The 16,431-nt window shown below is 38.9% G+C and overlaps 1 protein-coding gene across 6 annotated transcripts in view; it reads left to right on the top strand.

Annotated features, from left to right (window-relative positions):
* Window positions 1–14,977, top strand: part of PRKAG2 (protein kinase AMP-activated non-catalytic subunit gamma 2) — a 223,847-nt gene extending 208,870 nt beyond the window's left edge. For all 6 annotated transcript variants that reach the window (XM_055708910.1, XM_055708911.1, XM_055708913.1 and 3 more), the window contains 8 exons: window positions 1,783–1,828; window positions 2,604–2,658; window positions 4,537–4,663; window positions 5,420–5,585; window positions 5,938–5,975; window positions 8,685–8,831; window positions 11,143–11,236; window positions 13,855–14,977. In XM_055708910.1, coding sequence (XP_055564885.1) covers window positions 1,783–1,828; window positions 2,604–2,658; window positions 4,537–4,663; window positions 5,420–5,585; window positions 5,938–5,975; window positions 8,685–8,831; window positions 11,143–11,236; window positions 13,855–13,886 — 705 coding nt within the window. In that variant the 3' untranslated portion in view covers window positions 13,887–14,977. The remainder of the gene's footprint in view (window positions 1–1,782; window positions 1,829–2,603; window positions 2,659–4,536; window positions 4,664–5,419; window positions 5,586–5,937; window positions 5,976–8,684; window positions 8,832–11,142; window positions 11,237–13,854) is intronic.
* The last annotated feature ends 1,454 nt before the right edge of the window (window positions 14,978–16,431 follow it).

Raw genomic sequence — 16,431 nt, 5'->3', positions numbered from 1 at the left:
TCAGTACTACCAAGTTTTTCATGTAACTTTACCTACGGTCTGACTGTTGTCACTTGTGTTTACATTGCCTAACATCCTATTCCATAGGTTGTGCTTAAAATGGCAGCAGTAAGGAGGAATAGCTGAGAAGTGACAACATTTGACTTAAGTGATTGATGCAGTCTTCTATTTAAAAAAAAAAATAAATTCCGTCAGGGAATGCTCTACTCTTAATAGGTAAAATTATGCTGAAAATACAATTCTTAAGTATTTTAGTGATTCTTTCTGAATGCATCACAATACATACCGTGTGAAGCATGTTGCTGTTCGTGTACTAGGTAATACCTTTAAATGATTCATGAGGAACATCCAGGTAGTGTCTCCCTATAGGGTGGTCCAAAAACTAGGCTTAGCCTCACCTCATCAGCATCTAAAGCGGTCTCCTGTTCTCCTTGTCACTTCAGTAATTCTTCTGAACTGCATTCCACTGCCTTAACTGCCTTTTTTGTCAAGTGCCCTAAAAGATTATTTAACTTATATGTATCTTTCATGTCAGCCAAAAATGGTGTATTTGAGTAGTCCCTTATATCAATTCAAGATTCCCTTATACTCTTCAAAGGATGAGTTAATAATTCCAGAGAGTAATCCAAGTGTAGTCTTCTTTAGCTCAAATATAAATGTAGTAGACTTTGTGGAGACTTCTACTCCTCATTTATAAACTCTTCAGCTTCAGCAGAGGTACCTGCTGGAGAAGAGCCACATAAGGGATGACAGGCACCTCTGCCCTTGGCTGCAGCAAATGCAATCAGTATTGCAAGTGGCTGGCATGCAGGTCAATACCTTTAGAGAAAGGTAGCTTTCACATCTGAAACATATTTAGAAAACATGAGCAAGATGGAAGGAGCTATTGTAGGGAGGTTATACATTCTTTTGACAAAGAACTTTGTGAAGTAGCTGCTGAACAGCAGGAAGTTGGTGATCTGACAGTATCTTTTTTGGGGTTTGGTTTAAACTTCAAAGACTGGACTTTTGAGGACAGTTTGGTATCGCTGATCTGATCTGGTGGTAAGCTGCCGTCAAAAGGTACAGACTTGCTGCATCCTTTGAGCAGTATCATTTGCTTGTCCTTTTTGTGAGCCGTGTAAGGAAGCTAAACCAGCAGAAAACTAACGATGTTTTTGTAACTTATTTTTGCCTGTTTGGTTCCTGGGACCAGCTGAACACCGGACAGACGGGCAACATTGCTAGCACAGGAGAAATGCTGGGAGCGTGCATGGCTTAGATGCAGTGTCTGAAAACATTTGGAGAATGTAACATCAGTAAAAGATGAAACTTGGGGTAGGGGGAATACAGTGATGGTTCTTCTAATTGAACTGAGCACTAAACCACATGCTTTTGCTTGTTTGTAATCAAGTAACAGTAAAATTCATCTCTGTTAGCATTAAGAAGTCACATGATCGGACTAAGCTTTTTACTGGTTTGGATGTGTGAGGAATCATCGGAGGGTTTATTCTGATGTGATTGTTTTAAGGTGAGATGAATTACAGAAGAGATCTAGACTACAAAGCTGGGCAGGTTGAAAGATCTTTCCTGTCCCCTGAAATGACAGGTCCAGTATGGTACTCTGCATTGAGCAGGATTGCACCCTTGTTACTGCCAAAAAATGTTATTCTGGACTGTTCTTACTTTGTTAGGTTGCCTGCAATTAAATGTAAGGAAATTATTCAGAAATTTATAGTATTGCTGATGATGTTGGATTTAAAGTTAAACCTTCAAGCTAAACTTTCAATCTACCCATTGTAGGTTCAGATTTATGAATTGGAGGAGCACAAGATAGAAACCTGGAGGGGTAAGAATTTTTACTAATTGGTTGATAATTTGATGTTCTAATGTCTTTCAGTACAGTGGATTTTTATTTAATCATAGACTTACATTATCTCTCTGCCTAATTTTTAATGAAAGCAGAAATAGTAAAAGCTTGTCCGTCAGATAGGTCCTGCTGCTTATTTCTCTATTTGAAACAGTACATGGACTATGTACTAGCTTGCCACTTGTTCATGATTAGTGCCATCTTGTTCTTTAAGAAAGAGAAAGAAACTGGATTAAGGCAGCGTGTATGGTTGTAGAGTCGATGAGTAGATGTGGAATGGAAATATGTCTGAGCCAGGATGCAGAATGAATAGATGACCCTACGTACTGGGGGAACTGATGGATGCGAGCCGCAAGCTGTGCCCGGGTGAACTGCATGATGCGACTAGAAATTCATACAACATGCTGAGTGTGAACAGAAGTGCTGAACGCAGGGAGGAAGCTTTATGCGAAAAATAGACTAGATGCCATGGAATAATAAATACTTCATGTAGCAATACTCACAGAAAAGGAACTGGTAAAGAGTTTGCTGCTGTTGCAGTGACCCCTGGTGGTAATCAGTGTAGTCTAACTTGTAAAACTTGTCTTTTTAATGTCAATGTAGAGGAATGTGCTTAAGTGGTAGAATAACTAAAGTAACTGTATATATCGCTGTCTTTTTTCTACTTAATTTTGTATGAATTCATAAAATGCTTTCATAAAAAAGCTAATGCTTTATATAAAGTGGTAATGCTCTATTAATTTTCTATATGCAGAGCTTTATTTACAAGAGACATTTAAACCTTTAGTGAACATCTCCCCAGATGCAAGGTAGGATTTTGCTTTTCAGTCTGCTTAACTAACTGCATCTCAACACTGAATTTAAGATTCCGTTATATAATAAGAAACAATTTATGTTGTAAACTGGAGTACAATAATGAAGGACTGTCTTTTAATACAATCAGAGGTATGGAATCTTTTTTTAATTGCAAGTGAGGACTTTTTTTAATTATCCAGAGAGGAGAATTTTTAGTTAAACTTTTTTTCATTTATCAATGTAACTGTTCTGGTAAATGAACTAGACAGGGATCAAAATTAATTGCTCCAAAACATGCAAAAAAGGCAACATGATGACCCTTCACGCTAGCTTGCAAGTCATGTTTGTTTCATGAAAATCCAAAACTGTACAGAGCCTTTCAGTTTGTTTTCAGTTACTATGATTGCTGAGAACTTATGGTACATTTCAATGCGAGTAACTTTCCTTAACTAAAGGAAACACAATACGCGTGTTTTGTTCTGCTATACTACAATGTTGTGTTTCTTAAAATATAAATGACTCTCCTCTTCTTCTTGATGGAATTTGAAAGAAAGAGTTTTTAAACTGCCATTAGACCTTATTTACCAAATGTAACTTGAGAGAGGCTTTAGTCTGATCACTTAACAACTCGAGCATTACTCAGTGGCTGAACCAGAGTGAAGTTCTGACTCTTGCTTTCAGTTTGTGGAACAGGATTGCTTATGCCCTATCAAAGCAAACTGGTGAAGGGAACTGTAGTGATTACCTCAAAGTAATGATATGCTGTATCCTCAGTGGAATTGCCGTTAAGTCAAGAATAAGTCATTCAGTTAAGTCATAAGGAATGTATTTTGAATGGGAGCTGGTTGCAAAGAATATTAAGACAACAAAATAGTGTAATTGTTTTCAGTCAAAGGTGCAGCAAGAGAAGTATTGCAATAAAGATGAGGCAGTAGGACATGTATAAAAGGACATCTTTTTCAACTTAAGACCTGATCCACAAATACACTTGGGTTCTGTGACAGACTGCAGCGCTCGGGTGTAATTAAATGCTTGCTCCAGGAGCGTAACCTACAGTGCAATGGGGGGAATCTTGACTCCACGTGTATCAAATGGGAATAGTTCATCCCTGTAGTAGACTTGGGACATATGGTTTATTGTGTATGGAAAGAAGCCTACTTCAACAAGTAGGTGTTTATCAACATTTTGCTAACTTTATTACTGATTTATTGCAATTGGTCAGCTGTTCTTGTTCTTTATTAGTCTTTATTAGTCCTAGTCTTACTAGGACCAAGGGGGGAAAAACTTTACTTGCAAGAAGAGCAGACTTGCACAAGTTGGAGTATTGCTAAATTGTAGTCTGCAGTGTCTGGAGGAGTGTTTCAGATCATCTGAGAACAACTTTTTGCCAATCTCCAATGATAATTCAGTAAAATTATAGTTGTTTCTGCTTAACTGCATATATGCAGTTATCCATAAAAATGTTCCTCCTAGAAAATGTCATAGAAATTTGGGATTGAGGTGCAACAAGTGCAAGAACACTCAGTTTTTCACTGTGTGTCTCAACAGAAATATCAATTCTGAGTGCAGGGAAACTGCAAGCACAGCACTCACTGGAAAACAGTTTACACTTGTGAAGAAATATTTCTGCTTTACTTTCTACCACAAGAAGTCACTTTCTGTCACATTTTCTTACTGCTTTTCAATGCTCATGAGCATATCATTGTTGTGTTTTACTGGCTGCAGAAGTTAATTTAAAATCCTTTAACTTCTCTTTTTCTATAGCGTTAAAGGTAATGCAAATAATTACTCATATGTACTTCATGGGGGGTTGTAAATATGTGTATGTATCACTTGACATTATTCATTGTCAGCTAGAATTCATTTAAAAAAAATAATGTTTTTTTCCACAGCCTTTTTGATGCTGTATATTCATTGATCAAAAACAAAATCCACAGATTGCCAGTTATAGATCCAGTCAGTGGAAATGCACTTTATATACTTACTCATAAAAGAATCCTCAAGTTCCTCCAGCTTTTTGTAAGTATCAGAAGTTATGCTTTGCTTAACAGATTCCCCCCTGCCAGTAGACATCTTTAATGTTAAGTAATTTAGGTCTTAGTACAGAAACTTCTTGTTGAACTTTGATATTCATTGTGTCTGTGTGTATCTTTTTTACATAACAGAGAAATTAAAGGTTGATGTAGGACCTGTGCAATACCTTTGCTTTGCTTTAGTCATGTAAAGAAACCTAAACACCAAGATCTTGTCTTGGCTATTTGAGTAATTTGCTGTCCATTCTGGAAGCTCTGTTCGGCTTCAGAAGCTTGTTTATGTGAAAAGAAAAATGAACTGTCTCCCAGAGACAAGATTATCATTACTCACTGTAGCCTATATTAGTCACAGGAATGAATAGGAGGCCAAACAAAGCAACAAGAGTTCAAAGTAAGCATTCAGCATATAGTATGTTTTGCTGTGTTCTCTAGTTTCAGTGGGGATGATATAGCTTAGGATCAAAAGCCTCCAGTGATGAGTTGCTACAAAAATAAATAAATGAGCAAAAAACTTAGTTACATAGCTTTAATTTAGTTCTTCGTTGAACAGAAGTAATGCTTCTAGACTGGAGCTTGTTTTGGCTTTACGTTAATCTAATAGCAGATTACTGTAACAGGCCGTAACCGTCATTTGGAGTCTGTAGATGGATGAGTGAGTAGAGATTTCCTTATATAGCAGTGACATGGAAACATGGCATGTGCAGAAAATTACACTTAAATGTATTCATTCTGACTTTCCTAGATGTCAGAGATGCCAAAGCCTGCCTTTATGAAGAAGAATTTGGATGAACTTGGGATAGGAACCTACCACAACATTGCCTTCATACATCCAGACACTCCTATCATAAAAGCCTTGAATATATTTGTAGAGAGAAGGATATCGGCATTACCTGTTGTGGATGAGTCAGGTGTGTGTTGGTCTTCTGCATACAAAAAGTGTGGTAAGATAAACGGTGTTGAGCCCTGGGTTGATGATGAGGGGAGAGGGGGTGGCGGGGAGGAGAAAGAATAAAAAAAATAAATTTAAAAAAAAAAGAAAGATGGGGGAGGGAATATAAAGAAATATTTATGCAAGATGTAGGTTGATAGGCTTGGAAGAACTTCATGGTTTGGTAGGTTGGTTGGGTTTTTTTCCATCTCTCCTACTTGACATGTCTGTTTTCTTCCTGTGTAATTATAAGATAACAAATGAAAGCAGGAAGCAAGAAAACTAATTTTGTATTTGAAGCACTTTCTTAACTTTTCTTTTTTCTTTTTTAGGAAAAGTTGTAGATATTTATTCCAAATTTGATGTAATAGTAAGTATATATCTTAAATTATTAAATATTTTATATGCATTAACATTTTGAAAATTAATTTGTTAGTATATCAATTTTGGCTGTTTTGTTCCTAAGTTAACAGACTGAATAAAACAGATTCAATTCATCTCACACAGCATTTCTTTATTATTTATTTAAGCTATCCTTAGTAATACTACTTGCACACAGACATCTACTGCTCTGGATTTTACCCAAAAGAGGGCATAGGCTTTTTGTGTTTCTTTCTGGTTCTGAGACAGGATTTTCTTCTCCCAGCCACTGCCATTACACATTCTGTTTCCAAAGAGAATGCACATTTCCTCATGCAGTCTGGGTACTTTGTACAACTTGACCTTCTCAGTGAGTTAAAACTACTTGGCCCATTCTCTTGTATGAGTCTCTGACTCCAGAGTATTACATCTGTATTCCTTCTAGTTTAGATCTAATTCAGGCCACTCTCTCTGGTTTTCCCTCGAGAGTGCAACAGTGTAGTCAGATTCATGCCATGATTTGCCAGCCTCGAGGGCAAGGGCTCTTCTATTCTTGTGGTCTTCAGAAACTTGAAAAATACTTAGGTTTTTTTATCCCTGTCTCCTCCCAGCTGTATGCACCTGCCTTCTGGTTGGATAGCTACGTTTTTGTTTTTTTTTGGAGATTTAAGTGCTTATTCCACCAGCTTGCTAGTGTTAATGAAGAATCCAGATGTCGGAAACACTGCATAAAATGCATTCAGAAATATGGAGTACAGTCCCAAATGGAAATAATTTAAGCTTATAAATATCTCTGGCAGCAAACAGTGCTCTTAATACTGAAAATTTTGCGGTGTCACTGTTCTTGCCTGTCTCTTCTAGACGTTTGTCATCTTGTTCTTTCTCTACGGTGTAAGATCCCTTTCTGCCATAAAAGCTGGTCAGGGAATAGGTATAGCTGTAGTGACAGTGATCGAACATGTCAAAGACAATGAAATTTCACAGTGTTCAGTGTTTCAATTTATTTTGTAACTGCGTTAGACTTGGAGGCAGGGTGTTTCCTTTATTTCCCCGTCTTTTTCATAAAGACACCGAAAGTACGAGGGTTCCTTATGCTTTTGACTACTTTTCTCATTAAAACTATAGGAATTTTAGAGATGCTGGATCATTTATTTGGAAAATGTATGTACTACGATCAGGAAAAAAAAACAACCAAACACCACAACAGAAGCATTGTGTGCTCCCAGCTAGTAACACGGGAAAGAGTTAGGGCAGCTATTGATTATTTGAGATTTTCCTCACGTACACTAGTTTGCTTATTAAATGGGGGAAAGAGTTTTGATTCTTAAAAGATAATCAGTCACCTCTGAGGCTTCCAGTTTTTCATCAGTCTGCTTTAACCTGTTCTTAAAAGAAATTATTTAATTAAAATATTTTTTAAAAAAATAAAATATTACTCTGAAATGTATAATCTGATCTTCCAATAAACATAGAATTTGCAAGATTGAACGGGTGATTTTTAACTTTAAACCATGCGGCTACCATACTTAGTTAAAGCACTGGTTTAAGCTATGCCTGTATATACGTCTGGCTAAGTTGATAGATTCATTTTAATAGAGTTCTGAATTAATTTTCAGGTTCTTGATGGGGAGAAACCTGGGAATGGTGTGATGGTATACAAATAGCTCTGTATTACACTAGTTACTGTATGTAGGGTGACTTCGGTTTGCAGAGGCTTTTTATGTTCTCCTAATGCCCTTCATTAGGAATTACTTAAATGAATTAACTAAAACTGCTTGCATCTACATGATAATCTCAAACCTATCTTGTCACGTTCCGTGTAATTCAATCCGATCACAAGTATATTCTAGCCAAAAGTTAATTCAATTTTATTACTTGATCCAGTGATCTAATTTTAAAGGTCTGTCTTTGTTCTTCCTTCAGTGCTTCCATATGTAAAATCAATAGGCCAGGATGTGCAAATACTACCAAAATACTGCTGTGGTCTGGCCTACAAAGAAAGCTTTTGCTGGTCTGGACAAAGTCTTCTTGCTACAAGCATATTTCTGTGCTTACAATGAAAGTTGAGGATATCAGCTTTCAAACTCTTTTAATCTTACTTTTAGTGGTCACGGTGGGGTTTCATTTATATTATTTTTATAGTACTTAGTAAAATACACACAAACTGTTGTCAAATGGCAGCGCCAGCTTGGTCCAGGAGAGGGAGTTTGAGCCCACAAATAAGACAGGTGAAGAAAACCTTTAATTTGCTCTCTGCTTAGATCTCCACTATGATCTACTTCATGGGTGGTGTTCAGAGCAGTTGGTGTCCTCCCCTATCCTGTGAAAAGCAAACAAAAAATAAAGTATATTCTGAAATCTGTAGCCCTTCATCTTTACTATCTTTACATTTTCTAATCATGGCAAAAGCAGCATGAGTGACATCTAGGCAGTATCGGATAGCAAAGTGAGGAGATTTTCATTGGCCTAATGAATATCACAGAACACTTTTATCAATTAACCCAGTCTGTCATATGGTGTTTAACATAACTGCATGCTTGGCTATTCCCAGAAACTGAAGAGCATCTGCTTTGTTTAATATGTGACTTGGAACAGACTCAATTTACACCAGAAATGTGTATCTACTTGATGCCAAAATATTTATTTTATTGAGTACTTTATTACTAAGTACCGAGATGTGTTACATGCCTTGGGGTCTTTGTTTATTTGTTTGTTTCAGAATCTTGCTGCTGAAAAAACATATAATAACCTAGATATCACGGTGACGCAAGCGCTACAGCACCGTTCTCAGTATTTTGAAGGTGTTGTAAAGTGTAGTATGCTTGAAACACTGGAGACCATTGTGGATAGAATAGTGAAGGCTGAGGTGAGTTCACTTTCTGGTTTTCCCTTCACTGTAAGTTAAAAGTGTTATTACCAAACTAATAAACAGTACAAAATTATCCTTTCTAAGTTATTTTGGTGATTTGGCAAAAGTATTTTTTTTCGTAACTACATGTGTTAGGTATCAGTTTGCTTTATAGACTTTGTTTATAGATGCTTACAGGGACATGCAAAATATTGTACAGTACATCTGTAATAATACTCGGTTATTTGTTTCTGGTTTATGACATCAACAGAAGTGAACGCAAAGCTTTTCTGAAAGAATCAAGTTTCTTCCAAACCTGCCATAAGTTTTGCAGACAGATAATTCTTTAAGCTCCAGCTTATAGCTAGGTTGATTGGCCTGTTGTTCAGGAACTATAATGGGTACAATTAGTTAATGCATATGGAATCCTGTACTGCTATCATACAAATGCTGTGAAACAGGGACCGAAAATAATTTTTTTGTTAAGAAGTCTGCACTAACTGCTCTTGTAAATGATTTATCTGTGTGCTTTCCATTCTTTTGGTGCTGTTTATCTTGGGAACTTTCTTGTACGTGGAGGTGAACGAGTACATAGGTCTTCGTCCCCTGTTATACCTCTCTGCAGAAGAAAACCAGTATTACCAGTTTCAGTTATTTTTAAGGTGTGATTAACTCCCTTTAGATGCTTTAACTTCTTGAATTACAAGATTTTTGGGTTTTTTCCATCTTGAGAGCTGTAACCATGCATATACTTGATATGAGTAACACTTCTACTTTGTTCAAATAACCTCCATTAGGCAATTTTTCCGTGTAACTTTCTGCATTTGCTTGAGCTTCTTCCCGAATTGAACCATTTTAGCATTGCTGATATAAAGATTTCAAATTTGGATAATTCTATTACTATTTTAAGAAGGTTTAGACATTTGGGTTTTAAGAACAACTCCTACCCTTTGGTTCAGTCTAAACATAGTCAGATTATATGTAAAAATGAGTCAGTCAAAACTACGAGCTATTTTTAGCTGCCAGACAAGTGCTTCATCTTGCTGGAAGTGAAACAAATGACACAATTACATTGCCCATTTTTCTTTAATTCATTACACTGGGAGAAGAATAAATGATTAAACATGTGCATATAGAAAAACTAATAACCCCATCTAAAATATCACCAACATAGTTTCATCAAAAAGAAAATGCCACAGCATTTTTCTCTCCTTCCCTCTCTTTTCTTTCCTCCCAGTGTCAGGTGGGTATGACTGTTAAATAATTCAGAGCTCGTCTTCTATCTGACTAGCAACAAAGTGATTGACCTCAACCGTAAATTAACATATCTATTATATTAAGACTGGTGCAGCTTTCTTGCTGTCATCTCTGAGAAGATGAGCAAAATTCTTTTCACTTTCTTCTCCGTTGCATGTGATCATTTGAACTTACCGAAGTGAATTCTCTCTTCATTAAGAAGTGAGCATGTCGTAGGCTCTCAACTTTTGACAGACGCCCTTTTTGGATCGCTTATGAGCTGGTTCAGCCGTGATGTTTAGGTTTTCCAGCTCCGCTTGCAGTGGGCGCTGGCACCAGGACTGACACTGGGGCGATTCCCTGGTTCTAGAGAAGTCGTTCACTGCTGTAGCCTGCTCTGACTGAGGAGCCCCAGGATGCAGGAGTATCCACCTGCTTTCCCTACAGTTAGGACAAAAGTTTTGTAGTATAAAATGTTTCAAACAGTAGGTTTGTAAGCATGAGCTTGTTATTTGAAAATACAGTCTCACTGTTGATAAACCTTTCTTCCAAGTTGTGGCCTTGTGTATACTGCAGTGAGTTTGCACAGGTAAGTTAAATCTTTTTTTCTGTTGTAAAACCAACCTGGTACTCGGTTTCAATTATGTAGCCCTATGAGAAAAATTGTTGAAACGAACCTGTGCCTCTCTTTGTTGAGAAAGTATTTTTCAGAAGGAAGCGAAGCCTCATGTTGTTACTGTATCTTAATTTTTGAGATTGCAGGTGGAGCTGGGCAGAGCCTGTAAGTTGGCAAAAGGTGTTTGATGCGAGTGCTGCTTTTTGAGAGCAGAAGTATTTTAAAGACCTAGATCTTGACTTTACTGTCACTTCAGATCTGATTTTGTTGCCATGTCAGATAGCTGTGTGCTTTTTGAAAATGCACTAGTTTTCATTTCTGTAGGGTAAGCATGTTTGTATTGCTATGTGAGAATGGTATTGCCAACATTTCGAACCTTTTCTTTTTTTTTTCTAAGGTTATCTTTTTGGTTTTTTTGGCTTTAGCTATTACTTTAAATCAGGCAGATATCTCTCAAAATGTTTTCCCTGCTGGCAGGTTCATCGTTTGGTGGTAGTGAATGAAGCAGATAGCATTGTGGGTATCATCTCCCTTTCTGACATTCTACAAGCTTTGGTACTCACACCTGCAGGTATGGATGTTGCCTTCTGACCTTTGCCATAAGTCATTTGGTAGTATGTACACCCTGCTGGTTTTAATTCATTTGACGGTGACAAACTTTTGATTTTCAACTTTGATAACTGTTTGATCATAGTTCTTAAATACGCTATTCGTTTCTTCCCAGAAAAAAGCTCACAAAATATTAACTGTCAGTCTTTTGTTCACTGAGGAATGCATGTAGAACCTTCATGAACATCATAGCTGTTCATGTATCTTCTTTGCAGAAAAAAGTCTTGATTACTGTTTTAACAGGGAAAAAAAAACCAGGATGAAGTTGAATGTTGCATGTATAGGCAACGTCTACAACAGGGCACCTTCCCCACCGTCCTGAATTTCTGTGCTGCGGCCAAGTGCTGCCAGTGTGGGTGCAGCTGTGCCTTCCAGTAGCTCTGCAAAGCCACCCCTTGGGAGCCCTGCGGCTGGCCAGCGCTGCGGCGGGGTTTGGTCAGCACAGTTATGTCACAGAGGGCACCCCAGACCGCCAGAATCATTCCAGTAGAAATCTCCAGTTTACTACCAAACAGGATCAGGTTGCTCACAAGCGTATCCAACGATAGGTTTATTTCTGCTACTTCTATGTTGGTTGGTAGAGGGGGGGTTAGTCTGGGGGGTGGATTTTTGTTGTTTGGTTGGGAGTTTTATACATTTTGCCCAAGTTACTAACCTCCTTTATGTTCTTAATTGTAACTTCACTTTGACCACATAAATTACTTCAGTGTCACAAGAACTAAAGCAAAACCCTCTTTTGGCTTGGTGAGGAAGACAAAAAATGTCTCTGATTACAGTTTTGCATAAAAAAAACCAACAAAAAAACCCCCAACAAAAATGGACTAAGCAAATGGAGCTGGATACATCCTTCAGAAAAGAAAGTCTAAATGTGAGCTTAACAGTGATCTTACTTGCACAGATAGGTAACATAATGTAAAAGTGTTTCTCCTCTGTAGATTTTAAAAAAGCTAATGCAGCTTTTTGAAATAGTAAGATTTCTCAGTGATACTGCTGGAGGTATTATATCAGTGCATCCAGTTCCTTTTAATGACCTGGAAGAGCAGGTAACCCAGCTTTCTGGGAAGGATGAGTATGAGAAATGAGCCCAAAGGCTTGGCTCAGATGGGCTCATTGCCTAGGAGGAGAATGGAGGGATATATCCCCGGAGATGTAAAGAGACAGGCAGACGGTGCCTCTCCAGGCAGAGGAGATAGTTTTCCTCATGACTAGAAGGTAGAATGATCCAAGGAGAGTAGAACTTACCATTAATGGAGCAAAACTTAGAACGGATAAATCTGGATACTGGCAGACGAAGAGCTTTGTTACACCAGAATTGCGTGGACACTTAAGCAGCAGCTGTGTGGGCTGACATAACAGTGCTCTGTAATTAAAAGAGCAGTTCCTGCTCCGTTGTGCTCCTGGTGTTTAGCGTGTGGTAGCACCCACACTCGGATCCCTCTGTGAGCTGCTTTAACTCATTGATCTAACAGGAAACTGAGCCAGCAAAAAGCTGCAGTGTTCTGTCGGTTTGGCGCACTGAACTGGCTCACAGAAGGGTCTAGCACTGAGTACAGGGGTTAGAGCAGCAGCGGGGGCAGGATTACACCACTGGAAGAGATGAGGTGAGGGAAGGCGTTTTTAGGAGCAGTTAGGTGTTCGGGTGCAGGTCTGCAGGCAACTGCCCGATTTTAGATTGGGATTTGTCTTAGGAGGTAAGGATGTCAGCAATGTAGATCCAGTTTGTAGAATCCAGAGTATGATTTACCTCTTAAAACCAGATGTGTGTGAACAACCAGATAGCTCATGCCCTAAAAGCGTCCATTTTTCTTCACAGACTAGAAAGGAAAATGTATTGAATGGCAGGAATTAAGAGCAGCCCACATTAGGGGGAAAAAGTATCAGCTGTGATGTGAAAACCAGATGTATTGAAGAATGCCTCTTTTAGTGTTTGATTATACATTACAAGTGGTAACTCCAGGTTGCTGGCAAGAGATTCTTGCTCTCTAGAGTCGGTTGCTGAAGCCAAACTCACCGTAGGGTTCGGTCGTTGCCCAGCGTGTGGCCAGTTTGAGCACTTGGAGAAGAGGCAAGATGCTACGCGGTGCTGCTGAGCAGGTCTCGGATCCCTGCTGTAAGCCAGACCTGCCTCTGAGCCAGGGAAAGTGGGCCCATCAGCGCAGCGCAGTTAAACTGAATCCCGACGCTGTTTGTTCTCAAGCAGGACTTCATTTTTTGAGGTTATTACTGTGATTAAGCTTGGCTTCTAAGCTGATGGGCGGGTTTGGGGTGCGGCTTTTTGGTTGGGCTTTTTTTAAAACAAATTCTTGTGCTAGGGAGTACCTTCAAAGCTGCTTTCAGTAACATCCCAGAAGAGTTACTTCGACTACCTTGCCTTGAAGTTAGAAGCAGCAATGGTCTGGAGGCCTTTCTCGCTCCACTTTAATTAGCGTTTAGCAATGCTGCAGTATATTCTTGATGTCCAGTACTAAGATTCTGATAACGTGGTCAGACAGTTCCAGCATTCAGAGGGAGCGGCGCGTCCCAGGAGCTGGGTGCTGTGCGCGTAAGGAAATCACACGTGCTTTCCTCTTCTGTTAACAGGTGCCAAACAAAAGGAGAATGAAAGTGAATGACTGCTGTGAATGTATACGCGTTTGTAGGAGAACCTGAACAAAGTTTCTGGGTCAAGTTTGTCTCAAGAACAGAGACTGCAATAGAACAGAGCAGGATGGTTGAGAATGTGTATTGGGACTTAGTGATGGATGATGAGTCTATTCCCCCCAGTGATGTCGCAAAAAAAAAAGCAGCATGACAAAAAGCTTATGTTAAAATGTAGGCTCGTATTTCAAAACATCTTCAAAACATTTGCTGGAAGACTTCACATGATGTCCTTCATTAAAATGCACTGTATTCTAAAACTTTTTCATTTTGTATTTGACAGAAGTCACTGGTCAGCAATGGATATATGTGACATAAGGCAAGTGTATGGCATATTCATATCATAGTGCCTTATGTCAAAATACAGCAATATGTCATCACTGTTGCCCATCACTGTCAAAGGAAGTATTGTGTTAAAAGAGACACTGTATTTGAATGTGAAAGTCTTTAAACCTAAAACCAAATCAGTTTCAGTTCTCATTAGATTTGTCATAAAAGCTGTAATTTGAATATCGGTAGACTTCTTTAAAACTTCAATGACAGTTTTGTGTTAAATGTTGCATTCTGAACTGAGATGTAAAACAAGACTGATTTTAAAAACAGCTTTATTTATTTTTACTTTCATGACAATTTTTTACACATCTTTGGTGGATAGCTAAAATTTCACCATATCCATTAATAAACTGTTGATTGTTATACAAACGAGTGGTAGATTTTCTCATTATTTAAGACCTTGGAGTGGCAGAAGCTGTGGCTTGTTGATCGGTCAGTGTTACCTGAGCTGAAGATTTCAGAACCATGGATCGAGCGTGCTCTGATCTGTCACACACGGGCACCATGGCGGAATCAAGGTGCCAGAGAATAACATTTTCAGCTGTACTGAAGTGTAAAATGACGTTTGTACAACAAAACCAGAACTTTTTATTGTATATGACTTGTACAGAAGTGGAGGACTGAGGAAAGCCTGTGGGGTGTTTGCTAATGTAAATGTGCTGTAAAGTCTGAAGATGAGACTTTTATAATTGTAGATTCTTGTAGATGGAAGAAATTAAACCCTACAACATCAGTTTGGTTTTAGCGGTTCTTGCCAAGTTCCTTTGCATGTGTAAATGTACGTGCATTTCAATGAGTGTAATCTAGGTATAGAAGCATTCTTTCTTCCCTTTGACTTCAAAGGTGGCTTGTGCCCGTGGAACAATGAGGCAGTATTTCTTTTTAGAGTGTTTCCACCCGGAATACTGCACTGGAATAATGCAGTACATTGAGCCATTATTTTTTCATTTATAAATACTGAGGTAAAAGGTTGACAGTTTTCAGTTTGCTTATAAAATGTGAGGTTTTTAACAGTAATGAAAAACGCTTTCTTCAGAACTTTCCCACATTCTGTAAGACTTTAAATTTTGAACTAATGGGTGAAATCTTGCCTTTATAAAAATATTGCTGTAGTACATAATGGAAACTTCTCTTGGGCTTTAGCTCACTCTCTTGCTCTGTGAAAAACATTGTCTGGTCTTCTCCAGCACCTGCTCTGACAAGGTAGATACGGACTGTTCCCTGGGACTCTGGATGGTATCGAGTTGAAATAGCTTGTTTGGCCCAACAACAGTGACCTTGGGGTCTGGTGCCGATTGCTGCCATCAGAGGTGACACCAGCATGGCTCCCATTATCCTTGTTGGGAAGATGGAGTGACGGCAGCTAAAAGCAGCAGCTCTCGTTCTTTGTGGGGTGTGGAGGGGATAATTTGTGGCAGGTGAGAACTTCGTATTACGGGTAAGCGGTCAGCAGTGCTACCTGCAACCGCCGCCCAAGCTGTGAAAGCCCTGACATTGCTCCAGCCCTTGCGCTGCTGCTGCCTCCGGGAGGTGGGACACCAGGGAGCTGCCCAAATGCATTGCGAGCTCTCTCTACCCGTCACTAGTCTGCATGAGCATGTTCTTCAGCCCTATATGTGAGGCATTTTTGAAGATGAGGCTTGAACCGTTGATAGGTACTTTTTTAATATACTTTATTTATTTATTTGGCCCAGTTCCATGCAGGCAGCTTTGGGCCTGTCTGCATAAATTAGTATGCAGAAAGCCAGAATGAATTTGCAGTTTTTGAACAACCGTCTGCAGACTTTCTATTTTAATTTATTACAAGTGCTGTTGATGTGTTGTGGACGCAGAACTAGCAGAATTATGGAAAGCAGCCTCCTTGGTGATACAGAACTGTATTTAGAGAATTTCCACCCTTTCTGGAATTCGGTTCTGAACTTTGCATTTGTGAGAAGCGGAATCGCAGTGAAACTCAACAAGCATGAATAAACAGCAGCGCTATCAAAAAGGCACTCTGCTTGTACTGGCACAAGTAACAATTCTGATGCAGTAAACAAAACTAAAGAAATCGTGTCGGTTTTAATACAGATCAGTTTATTCTGGAGCTAGGCAAGTGCTTGTTCCGGCACAAGGGAGGGACAGGAATAAGTAAATGAGGGTAGAGAAAGGAGGGGTGACTCAGCAGCACTGCTGCATATACCAGGT

Source organism: Falco cherrug, chromosome 4 (genome assembly GCF_023634085.1).
Source record: "Falco cherrug isolate bFalChe1 chromosome 4, bFalChe1.pri, whole genome shotgun sequence".
Classification (NCBI taxonomy): Eukaryota; Metazoa; Chordata; class Aves; order Falconiformes; family Falconidae; genus Falco; species Falco cherrug.
Note: the sequence above shows the minus strand (reverse complement) of the source record. Positions and strands in the feature narration are given on the sequence as shown.